At 42.1% G+C, this 12,917-nt stretch overlaps 1 protein-coding gene across 1 annotated transcript in view; it reads left to right on the top strand.

Moving 5' to 3' along the window:
- The window catches only part of LOC124612978 (protein phosphatase 1A), a 233,522-nt gene extending 220,823 nt beyond the window's left edge, over positions 1-12,699 (top strand). Inside the window, exon 7 of the mRNA XM_047141510.1 lies at positions 12,293-12,699. Coding sequence (XP_046997466.1) covers positions 12,293-12,331 — 39 coding nt within the window. The 3' untranslated portion in view covers positions 12,332-12,699. The remainder of the gene's footprint in view (positions 1-12,292) is intronic.
- Positions 12,700-12,917: the final 218 nt, after the last annotated feature.

Raw genomic sequence — 12,917 nt, 5'->3', positions numbered from 1 at the left:
TTATTGCAACACTATCTCCTCCAAATGTGCCGTGCACACCACATGTGTCCTACAACGATCCCTCGCCCTCGTTACTAATGATGCAATGTGTACAAGTCACTGAATGGCCTATTGAATGTTTTATTTATCATTTTCCAGTTAGCATCCAGAGTTGAGGATGATGTTTGGAGTACACAAAATTTGCTTGTCAACTAACACCGCTGGCTAAACTGTAGCACAATACCATGTGGAATAGTGCAACTTCATTTTGTCATTTACTTTGTACTCACTTCACAGAATCATTCCTCTTGTTTTGATGCTAGAACAACAGTAAAGTGATGTGTATAGAGTGGCTGATGTAGGAGACAGTTGTAAGTGCTGTGGCATAAAACAGCAATGCGGTCAAGGACTGCAGTCAAATACAACTAGCAAGGAATTAACAGGAAGACAGCCGACACCACTGGGTGCTGACTGTTTCTGCAACTAGTAAAAATGGCCCATCTATACCTGAACAAGTATTTTGGTTACCGACATGTTTAAAAAATAGAACTTTTTTCAAGCTTTGGCCAGTATTAGCTCTTGTAAGGATATGGGAGAAGTACCCCTTGTCAGTGTTCCAAATAATTTTTAATAACTGCTACTTCAGGATATATTACGCTTCTCATACATCTCCCTTCCTGGGACAATGAATTCACGGTGTTCTTATTTCAATTTCCAGGAGTGTATATTCTGCAATAAAGTATAAATAGCACATAATTTATTGAGTGAGACCACTGGAGGCGGGCTGCATGATGTTGGGGCGTGAGCGGAAGACGGCCTAACGGTGTGCGGGACCGTAGCCCAGCTTCATGGAGACGGTTGCGAATGGTCCTCGCCGATACCCCAGGAGCAACAGTGTCCCTAATTTGCTGGGAAGTGGCGGTGCAGTCCCCTACGGCACTGCGTAGCATCCTACGGTCTTGGCGTGCATCCGTGCGTCGCTGCGGTCTGGTCCCAGGTCGACGGGCACGTGCACCTTCCGCCGACCACTGGCGACAACATCGATGTACTGTGGAGACCTCACGCCCCACGTGTTGAGCAATTCGGCGGTGCGTCCACCCGGCCTCCCGCATGCCCACTATACGCTCTCGCTCAAAGTCCGTCAACTGCACATACGGTTCACGTCCACGCTGTCGCGGCATGCTACCAGTGTTAAAGACTGCGATGGAGCTCCGTATGCCACGGCAAACTGGCTGACACTGACGGCGGTGGTGCACAAATGCTGCGCAGCTAGCGCCATTCGACGGCCAACACCGCGGTTCCTGGTGTGTCCGCTGTGCCGTGTGTGTGATCATTGCTTGTACAGCCCTCTCGCAGTGTCCGGAGCAAGTATGGTGGGTCTGACACACCGGTGTCAATGTGTTCTTTTTTCCATTTCCAGGAGTGTAGAAGTTAAAATGCACATAGTACCAACAAAAATAATCAGTTTTTGAAAATATAATGTAATTGGATAGATAAAAAATTTACTCACTGAGTGGCAGCAGAACACACATATGAAAAGTATGAATTATTTAGGAATAATAGAGATGGCTCACCAAAAGGCAGATGTGCTGTAATCATCAAGAGGCACACAAACAGAAGGTACAGAGCTTGACTAGCTTTCGGAATGCACTTACTTTTTCTAGCTGTAGGAAAAACATACACACAAACAAACACACACTCACTTGCATGCACACACCAGTCTCCCTACGTTGTGCTTGGTTGACTGCTGCCATCCACCCAAATCTCGTATCATCTGCCCTTCATTACTGTCTCCTTTGTTTAGCCAAGTTACATATCTTTTGTTTGTGTGCCTGTCGACGACACAGCACTTCTGCCTTTTTGTGATTCATCTCCTTTATTCCTAAATAATTCATAATTTTCAACCACAACTTTCTATACATATAAAAGATATTACAGTTTGCAAGCTTTTGGAGCCAGTGGCTCCTTCTTCTGACAGAGGGGTTGAAGGGGAAGGAAGAGGCGTGAAGGAAAAGGGCTAGTGAGGATTAGGAAATCAGGAAACTTGCCCAGAATCCTGCATCAGGAGAGACCTATCGGATGGGATGAGAAGGAAAGACTGAGTGTTGGGGACTTCACAGGATGAAATTTGAAAACCTGAGAGCAGTCTTCAACAATCAGTTTTTCCTTCTTATCTCACCCAATAAGGCTCTTCTGATTGGCTCTTCTGATTGGGGAGCATTGAAGAGGATTGTTGTCTCTAATAGTTGGACTACTATCTAAATGGGAAGGAGCACATCCACGTGCTGTAGACATGAAGGACTTTTGCGGTCTTGGAAGTACCGTGAAGAAGAGAAGGCTAAAAACTACAGTTGAAGAGATTGTAAAAGGAAAGAATTGCAGGAGTAGCTTACATATGATATTGTAATTACCTGACATGGTCAGAGTGGGGACAGCGATCTGTACACTTGAATTTTGTAGATTTTCTTAAAACTTGTATTTAGCCAAGATCACAATGTAGAAAACAGTGATTACTTGTTTCAGCCACTGAAATCCTCATCTTCAGATATGGAAAATGTAACAAAAAGGTCAAAAGTATTTTGGAAATACAATAGCATTAATATGAATAATTATGCTAAAGCTGTTCAGAGTACATACAAAGATACAAAAGGGCACCATCTAAATCGAGAGAGTAGGTTAGACACTTTGTCACTTTGTTAGCATCCTCAAGGAAACATTAAGTGCAAAATAATATCAAATGAAATTAAATAATGGAATGTTCAGGTTGGAATATCAACAATTATGAAGAGGATTGATTAAGACAGTTACTACTCACCATATAGCAGAGATGCTGAGTCGCAGAAATGCACAAAAAAAAAAAAGACTGTCAAAAAGTAAGCTTTAAGCCAACAAGGGTGCATTGGTGGAATAGAGGGCTATGTAGTGCTGGAATGGGAACAGGGAATGGGCTAGGTGGGTAAGATGGGTAAGTACAATGATTAGCAAAGGTGAGGCCAAGAGGGTTTTGGGAATGTAGAATATATTGCAGAGAGAGTCCTCAGCTGTGCAATTCAGAAAAGCTGATGTTGATGAGAAGGATCCAGATGGCACAGGCTGTGAAGTAGTCATTGAAATGAAGAACATCATGTTGGGCTGTGTGCTCAGCAGCAACAGGATGGTCCAGTTGTTTCTTGGCCACAGTTTGTCAGTGGCCATTCATGCGGACAGATAGCTTGTTGTTTGTCACATCCATGTAGAATGCAGCACAGTGGTTGCAGCTTAGCTTGCGGATGACGTGACTGCTTTCACAGGTAGACCTTCCTTTGATGGGATAGGTGATATTTGCGACCGCACTGGAGTAGGTGGTGGTGGGAGGATATATGGGACAGGTCTTGCATCAAGGTCTATTACATGGATATGAGCCATGAGACAAGGAGTTCCACAACCCCTGCTCCTAACTCCTTGCCTTATGGCTGTGGCCATATACATATGTGAAATATGTTGTACAGATATCATCATAGTAGTTTGAATCTAACATAATATAAAGTCATAATGCCCAATCACAGTGATAGTCAAGGTTACCTAATAAAAGTAGCAAACAGAAAGACTGTTACTATGTACATGTGATCACATGTGAATGAAAATGCCACCAGATAGCAGTACAGTATAATAAAGTGATATATAATGTAATACAAATCAAAAAAGAAAGGAAATACTAAAATAGTAATTTAAAAATAACTGAAATAGCCAATAGCTATAGCTATAAAATTAGTAAAATTTTGTGTAACAAAACAGAAGATATGCAGGTAGAAGACACCTACAAATGGTGTAATATTATGGACGACTAACAACAACACAGAGTGAGAATTAACATTACTGATATTTGTTCTTTATATTCCTCACTACGAAAATAATAACTGTTGTTTATCCAGGGGCTAGATGAAATTACATTGGACCTCACTGTGTAATACGAAAGGCAGGAGAAACAATCTCTATGTACACTCCTGGAAATTGAAATAAGAACACCGTGAATTCATTGTCCCAGGAAGGGGAAACTTTATTGACACATTCCTGGGGTCAGATACATCACATGATCACACTGACAGAACCACAGGCACATAGACACAGGCAACAGAGCATGCACAATGTCGGCACTAGTACAGTGTATATCCACCTTTCGCAGCAATGCAGGCTGCTATTCTCCCATGGAGACGATCGTAGAGATGCTGGATGTAGTCCTGTGGAACGGCTTGCCATGCCATTTCCACCTGGCGCCTCAGTTGGACCAGCGTTCGTGCTGGACGTGCAGACCGCGTGAGACGACGCTTCATCCAGTCCCAAACATGCACAATGGGGGACAGATCCGGAGATCTTGCTGGCCAGGGTAGTTGACTTACACCTTCTAGAGCACGTTGGGTGGCACGGAATACATGCGGACGTGCATTGTCCTGTTGGAACAGCAAGTTCCCTTGCCGGTCTAGGAATGGTAGAACGATGGGTTCGATGACGGTTTGGATGTACCGTGCACTATTCAGTGTCCCCTCGGCGATCACCAGTGGTGTACGGCCAGTGTAGGAGATCGCTCCCCACACCATGATGCCGGGTGTTGGCCCTGTGTGCCTCGGTCATATGCAGTCCTGATTGTGGCGCTCACCTGCACGGCGCCAAACACGCATACGACCATCATTGGCACCAAGGCAGAAGCGACTCTCATCGTTGAAGACGACACGTCTCCATTCGTCCTTCCATTCACGCCTGTCGCGACACCACTGGAGGCGGGCTGCACGATGTTGGGGCGTGAGCGGAAGACGGCCTAACGGTGTGCGGGACCGTAGCCCAGCTTCATGGAGACGGTTGCGAATGGTCCTTGCCGATACCCCAGGAGCAACAGTGTCCCTAATTTGCTGGGAAGTGGCGGTGCAGTCCCCTACGGCACTGCGTAGCATCCTACGGTCTTGGCGTGCATCCGTGCGTCGCTGCGGTCTGGTCCCAGGTCGACGGGCACGTGCACCTTCCGCCGACCACTGGCGACAACATCGATGTACTGTGGAGACCTCACGCCCCACGTGTTGAGCAATTCGGCGGTGCGTCCACCCGGCCTCCCGCATGCCCACTATACGCTCTCGCTCAAAGTCCGTCAACTGCACATACGGTTCACGTCCACGCTGTCGCGGCATGCTACCAGTGTTAAAGACTGCGATGGAGCTCCGTATGCCACGGCAAACTGGCTGACACTGACGGCGGTGGTGCACAAATGCTGCGCAGCTAGCGCCATTCGACGGCCAACACCGCGGTTCCTGGTGTGTCCGCTGTGCCGTGTGTGTGATCATTGCTTGTACAGCCCTCTCGCAGTGTCCGGAGCAAGTATGGTGGGTCTGACACACCGGTGTCAATGTGTTCTTTTTTCCATTTCCAGGAGTGTAGAAGTTAAAATGCACATAGTACCAACAAAAATAATCAGTTTTTGAAAATATAATGTAATTGGATAGATAAAAAATTTACTCACTGAGTGGCAGCAGAACACACATATGAAAAGTATGAATTATTTAGGAATAATAGAGATGGCTCACCAAAAGGCAGATGTGCTGTAATCATCAAGAGGCACACAAACAGAAGGTACAGAGCTTGACTAGCTTTCGGAATGCACTTACTTTTTCTAGCTGTAGGAAAAACATACACACAAACAAACACACACTCACTTGCATGCACACACCAGTCTCCCTACGTTGTGCTTGGTTGACTGCTGCCATCCACCCAAATCTCGTATCATCTGCCCTTCATTACTGTCTCCTTTGTTTAGCCAAGTTACATATCTTTTGTTTGTGTGCCTGTCGACGACACAGCACTTCTGCCTTTTTGTGATTCATCTCCTTTATTCCTAAATAATTCATAATTTTCAACCACAACTTTCTATACATATAAAAGATATTACAGTTTGCAAGCTTTTGGAGCCAGTGGCTCCTTCTTCTGACAGAGGGGTTGAAGGGGAAGGAAGAGGCGTGAAGGAAAAGGGCTAGTGAGGATTAGGAAATCAGGAAACTTGCCCAGAATCCTGCATCAGGAGAGACCTATCGGATGGGATGAGAAGGAAAGACTGAGTGTTGGGGACTTCACAGGATGAAATTTGAAAACCTGAGAGCAGTCTTCAACAATCAGTTTTTCCTTCTTATCTCACCCAATAAGGCTCTTCTGATTGGCTCTTCTGATTGGGGAGCATTGAAGAGGATTGTTGTCTCTAATAGTTGGACTACTATCTAAATGGGAAGGAGCACATCCACGTGCTGTAGACATGAAGGACTTTTGCGGTCTTGGAAGTACCGTGAAGAAGAGAAGGCTAAAAACTACAGTTGAAGAGATTGTAAAAGGAAAGAATTGCAGGAGTAGCTTACATATGATATTGTAATTACCTGACATGGTCAGAGTGGGGACAGCGATCTGTACACTTGAATTTTGTAGATTTTCTTAAAACTTGTATTTAGCCAAGATCACAATGTAGAAAACAGTGATTACTTGTTTCAGCCACTGAAATCCTCATCTTCAGATATGGAAAATGTAACAAAAAGGTCAAAAGTATTTTGGAAATACAATAGCATTAATATGAATAATTATGCTAAAGCTGTTCAGAGTACATACAAAGATACAAAAGGGCACCATCTAAATCGAGAGAGTAGGTTAGACACTTTGTCACTTTGTTAGCATCCTCAAGGAAACATTAAGTGCAAAATAATATCAAATGAAATTAAATAATGGAATGTTCAGGTTGGAATATCAACAATTATGAAGAGGATTGATTAAGACAGTTACTACTCACCATATAGCAGAGATGCTGAGTCGCAGAAATGCACAAAAAAAAAAAAGACTGTCAAAAAGTAAGCTTTAAGCCAACAAGGGTGCATTGGTGGAATAGAGGGCTATGTAGTGCTGGAATGGGAACAGGGAATGGGCTAGGTGGGTAAGATGGGTAAGTACAATGATTAGCAAAGGTGAGGCCAAGAGGGTTTTGGGAATGTAGAATATATTGCAGAGAGAGTCCTCAGCTGTGCAATTCAGAAAAGCTGATGTTGATGAGAAGGATCCAGATGGCACAGGCTGTGAAGTAGTCATTGAAATGAAGAACATCATGTTGGGCTGTGTGCTCAGCAGCAACAGGATGGTCCAGTTGTTTCTTGGCCACAGTTTGTCAGTGGCCATTCATGCGGACAGATAGCTTGTTGTTTGTCACATCCATGTAGAATGCAGCACAGTGGTTGCAGCTTAGCTTGCGGATGACGTGACTGCTTTCACAGGTAGACCTTCCTTTGATGGGATAGGTGATATTTGCGACCGCACTGGAGTAGGTGGTGGTGGGAGGATATATGGGACAGGTCTTGCATCAAGGTCTATTACATGGATATGAGCCATGAGACAAGGAGTTCCACAACCCCTGCTCCTAACTCCTTGCCTTATGGCTGTGGCCATATACATATGTGAAATATGTTGTACAGATATCATCATAGTAGTTTGAATCTAACATAATATAAAGTCATAATGCCCAATCACAGTGATAGTCAAGGTTACCTAATAAAAGTAGCAAACAGAAAGACTGTTACTATGTACATGTGATCACATGTGAATGAAAATGCCACCAGATAGCAGTACAGTATAATAAAGTGATATATAATGTAATACAAATCAAAAAAGAAAGGAAATACTAAAATAGTAATTTAAAAATAACTGAAATAGCCAATAGCTATAGCTATAAAATTAGTAAAATTTTGTGTAACAAAACAGAAGATATGCAGGTAGAAGACACCTACAAATGGTGTAATATTATGGACGACTAACAACAACACAGAGTGAGAATTAACATTACTGATATTTGTTCTTTATATTCCTCACTACGAAAATAATAACTGTTGTTTATCCAGGGGCTAGATGAAATTACATTGGACCTCACTGTGTAATACGAAAGGCAGGAGAAACAATCTCTATGTACACTCCTGGAAATTGAAATAAGAACACCGTGAATTCATTGTCCCAGGAAGGGGAAACTTTATTGACACATTCCTGGGGTCAGATACATCACATGATCACACTGACAGAACCACAGGCACATAGACACAGGCAACAGAGCATGCACAATGTCGGCACTAGTACAGTGTATATCCACCTTTCGCAGCAATGCAGGCTGCTATTCTCCCATGGAGACGATCGTAGAGATGCTGGATGTAGTCCTGTGGAACGGCTTGCCATGCCATTTCCACCTGGCGCCTCAGTTGGACCAGCGTTCGTGCTGGACGTGCAGACCGCGTGAGACGACGCTTCATCCAGTCCCAAACATGCACAATGGGGGACAGATCCGGAGATCTTGCTGGCCAGGGTAGTTGACTTACACCTTCTAGAGCACGTTGGGTGGCACGGAATACATGCGGACGTGCATTGTCCTGTTGGAACAGCAAGTTCCCTTGCCGGTCTAGGAATGGTAGAACGATGGGTTCGATGACGGTTTGGATGTACCGTGCACTATTCAGTGTCCCCTCGGCGATCACCAGTGGTGTACGGCCAGTGTAGGAGATCGCTCCCCACACCATGATGCCGGGTGTTGGCCCTGTGTGCCTCGGTCATATGCAGTCCTGATTGTGGCGCTCACCTGCACGGCGCCAAACACGCATACGACCATCATTGGCACCAAGGCAGAAGCGACTCTCATCGTTGAAGACGACACGTCTCCATTCGTCCTTCCATTCACGCCTGTCGCGACACCACTGGAGGCGGGCTGCACGATGTTGGGGCGTGAGCGGAAGACGGCCTAACGGTGTGCGGGACCGTAGCCCAGCTTCATGGAGACGGTTGCGAATGGTCCTTGCCGATACCCCAGGAGCAACAGTGTCCCTAATTTGCTGGGAATGGCGGTGCGGTCCCCTACGGCACTGCGTAGGATCCTACGGTCTTGGCGTGCATCCGTGCGTCGCTGCGGTCTGGTCCCAGGTCGACGGGCACGTGCACCTTCTGCCGACCACTGGCGACAACATCGATGTACTGTGGAGACCTCACGCCCCACGTGTTGAGCAATTCGGCGGTACGTCCACCCAGCCTCCCGCATGCCCACTATACGCCCTCGCTCAAAGTCCGTCAACTGCACATACGGTTCACGTCCACGCTGTCATGGCATGCTACCAGTGTTAAAGACTGCGATGGAGCTCCGTATGCCACGGCAAACTGGCTGACACTGACGGCGGCGGTGCACAAATGCTGCACAGCTAGCGCCATTCGACGGCCAACACCGCGGTTCCTGGTGTGTCCGCTGTGCCGTGCGTGTGATCATTGCTTGTACAGCCCTCTCGCAGTGTCCGGAGCAAGTATGGTGGGTCTGACACACCGGTGTCAATGTGTTCTTTTTTCCATTTCCAGGAGTGTATAATGACAACAGATGTTGTTTTAAGAGATATAAAATACAGTACAATACATATAACATTCAACTATGACTTGTAGTACGGATAAAATAATTTAAATAGTTAACTGGTAGTGGAAGTGATGCAAGGCCCAATATATACATGAAGCATTAAATGATGTTCAGGATCAATATTTGTGGTTTTATTGCTATTAACTACATGTAGAATGTGTCTGTGTTATAGTACACATAATAGAATAACAATAAAATGAGGAAAACAGTAATGCAAATGACCCTGAAGTGTGATTATCTCAGATAGCCAATGACAAAGGCATACTTCAATATTAACATTAATTTTATTAAAGGTAGCATAACATATGTGCTCAAAAACAAATGCTCATCAAAGAACATATACAGTTTGCAGACAGTAAATACAGTATAGATGTAAATAGTGGCTTTGTTAAGAACTTGATTTAATTAGAAGATGCTAGGCCACAGACATAGGTAATCCTAACTGTAACTGTTGATAAATAGGGGTGAATGCCTGCAAAAATAAAGGAAGGAATGAATGAATAAAACATCATTGACTGAAGCCCTGCAGGAAATATTTATTATAACTACATTGGTAAAATAGCATTTTATAATTTATGAAGAAAATAGCTTTCTTAGTGTCAGGATTTCAATTCAGAAATCTGAAATGATGGTATCTCTGTAAGCTGTAAATTCCAGGCTGTGAAATTTCAAGAAACAACAAAAAGTGAAACTGATATGAAAAGAGAGAAAAGCTAATACCCAGAAATCACTTTATTGATAATGCTTCACGTTGAAGTGTCATACATGGTAGTGTAGCTGGTCAGTAGATGGTGTTAACTGACAAGTAAGTCAGAATTTCCGATTGGTGGGCTCTTCTTGGTTGTCTGCAGAACTACCTTAGGAAGCTTTGCTTAAGCTGAGGCTGGTCAGGCGAGGCAGCTATGGGGCCAAAGCAGAACAGGCCAGTGGATGCAGAGTTGATAACTAGTGCACTCTGAATGGGTATTTCTGATACTGCTATACAAGGCAATGACTAAACAGATGTGGTGCTCATTTTATGAAAAAGGGGAAACAGATTTTAACACTGTATCTTCCAGTACACCTTACACCCAACAAATATAAACATTTTTCTTCAAATATAATTGTGTTTGTAGAGAGGAAATTAATTCTTTTTACTTATGTCAAAACAAAGATATGATGTACGCCATTTGTGTGAAAAGCAGAGAACCAAAAACTAGTTTTGTTCTGGGTGGAATCATGTTTATTTATACATTACTTTGACTTTAGTGGCAGGGAAACTGTTTTTAATATAATTGTTCAATTTTTTCCCAATTTTATTTTGCATTTTCTGATACCTATTTTATTTTCTTAATTTATTGTGTTTACTGTTTCTGACAGTAGCCTCTCTTCATGCTCTCCTCTCAAAACTAACAATATTATCATTCATTCATTCATTCATTCCTTGTGTTCCATAGATCCTCTCAAGAAGTATGAGGGTGTGCTGAAAAGTAATGCCTCTGAATTTTTATGTGAGAACACTCAAAGGTCTTAAATAAAACAAACTTTATTAACATTCCACGTCTTTATTCTTCATGTGTACATATTTATTTGTCAACATACACCCCCAGCAGTGAACACATTTCTCTCAACTAGAGACCAGTTTATTGATATTGTCACTGTGGAATATTGTATTAACAATAAACATTCTGTAGACTGCTGAATTCTCTTTATGCAAAGGGCAGTTAAATGTAATCGGTTAGGAAAAAAAGCTGCAACTTTGAAACAAGTTGCTGCCTTCCCAGTTACACCAGACAGCTGCATTTTATATGCTGTTTGTGGCATAATTCAGTATTCATAAGATTACAATGATATTTTCAGTGAAAATATTTACCAGTATATGTTACACTGATACTGTTTGCAATATATTATTACTTGTTATGCAGTTTTATGATGAAAACTGCTACATGCCACATAGCTAAAAAAGCTTTTACATCATTTACTCTAGATATTCAGACAATAACCAGCGCAAAGAGCGACTAATGAAGTATGTTTTTAATGTTCTTTTGAACTGGTGAAGGACCCCACTGTCTTGCTTTACATTAGGTGGGAGATTGTTATTCAGTTACAATCAACAGACTTTTTTTACTTGTTTCTAGAGTTGCAGTAAATTTGCCTATATCCTACTGAACTTCAAACCAATTTTACACAGAATTCACTTACACCAATGTGGATACTTTATGTAAGAGATAACAGTAGATTTTAGTGTTTTTCAATCCCTCTGAACAAACATGAAAATTTGTCAAGATTTTTTATAAACAAATCTATCTCTTACTGCTGAGGTAAACAGAAGGCAGTCAGCTTGATCTACCTATCTTAATGTACCTAGTTTCATGTTCAACTGAAGGAAGTCAGAGGACTTTGACTAAAATGGAACAAAACCTCTGCATCTGAGAAATTCACTCCATTATCAGCATTGCATAGGACAATAAATGAATTTGAATGTAGCAAGATACTGGAATAACATTAGAATAATCGGTGTTGAGAAGTAGCCTGTATGTTATCTCATATTTTTGTTAGCTGTTTCATATTGTATAAACCATTGTGACTATTCTAGAATTCAGTACAGGGAGAGGCATCTGTTTTTCTGTTTGTTAGGTAGCAACAGGTTAATAAACATTGACAAAAGCTGTGGGCTGAATCTATCAGTTCATTGCTGCCCATTGAGTAGTCTCATTTTGAACTATTCTTTTTTGTATGGATTTTATGTTATTAATTCTTTTATCATTCTTGCTGTGATATCATTAGAATAATGCCGATTTTAATAAATAGTAAAATAACTGCCAGAATATATGTCTGAGTTCCATTTGAAAAAGCATATACTGATTTGGCACACACAATTTGAACTTCATAAATTGTTTATTACTTTTACAGGATTTATCAGAGGGAGTTACGTCATTGTGGAAGCAATAAGGATCCTTCTCAGCCTCCTCTGAAGATATCTAACTCTGAGCACCACTCACAATAGTTGTGATTTAATTTGTGCTCTCCATTCACACCTGTATGTCTTTTTTTTTTTTTCTAGCACAAAACACAGAAGCTCCTCAAAATTTTTTACAATGACTGAAACCACAGATGTGCTATTCAGTGTAATCTTCTCTACCTCAAAAACATTTATATTTCATTATAAGATTAAATGAACTAAGTGTATATTGACACATATTGATTATCATTCATATTTTTCATACAACACAGTAGAGAAAGAGTGTATAATAGAACAATGTTGCTCATCACACTGATGAATATGCCATGTATAAAAAATACACAGTAAATTTACAAAATTGTATGTATGTTTATGTATTATTTCTCCTTTTTCCACCATTTCTGAATCAGTGAGTACAATAAAACATTCACCTGATTACTCAAACTAAATGTTGCACCCCTTCAAAGTGGTGATGTAAAGTGAAATATGTACATTTGCACAAATAATTTATGTGTGGCTCTTAAGAGTAAATTAAAGATAGAGATAATTAAATGCAGTATTCAGGAAAGACTTTCT

This window comes from Schistocerca americana, chromosome 4 (genome assembly GCF_021461395.2).
Source record: "Schistocerca americana isolate TAMUIC-IGC-003095 chromosome 4, iqSchAmer2.1, whole genome shotgun sequence".
In the NCBI taxonomy this organism is placed as follows: Eukaryota; Metazoa; Arthropoda; class Insecta; order Orthoptera; family Acrididae; genus Schistocerca; species Schistocerca americana.
Note: the sequence above shows the minus strand (reverse complement) of the source record. Positions and strands in the feature narration are given on the sequence as shown.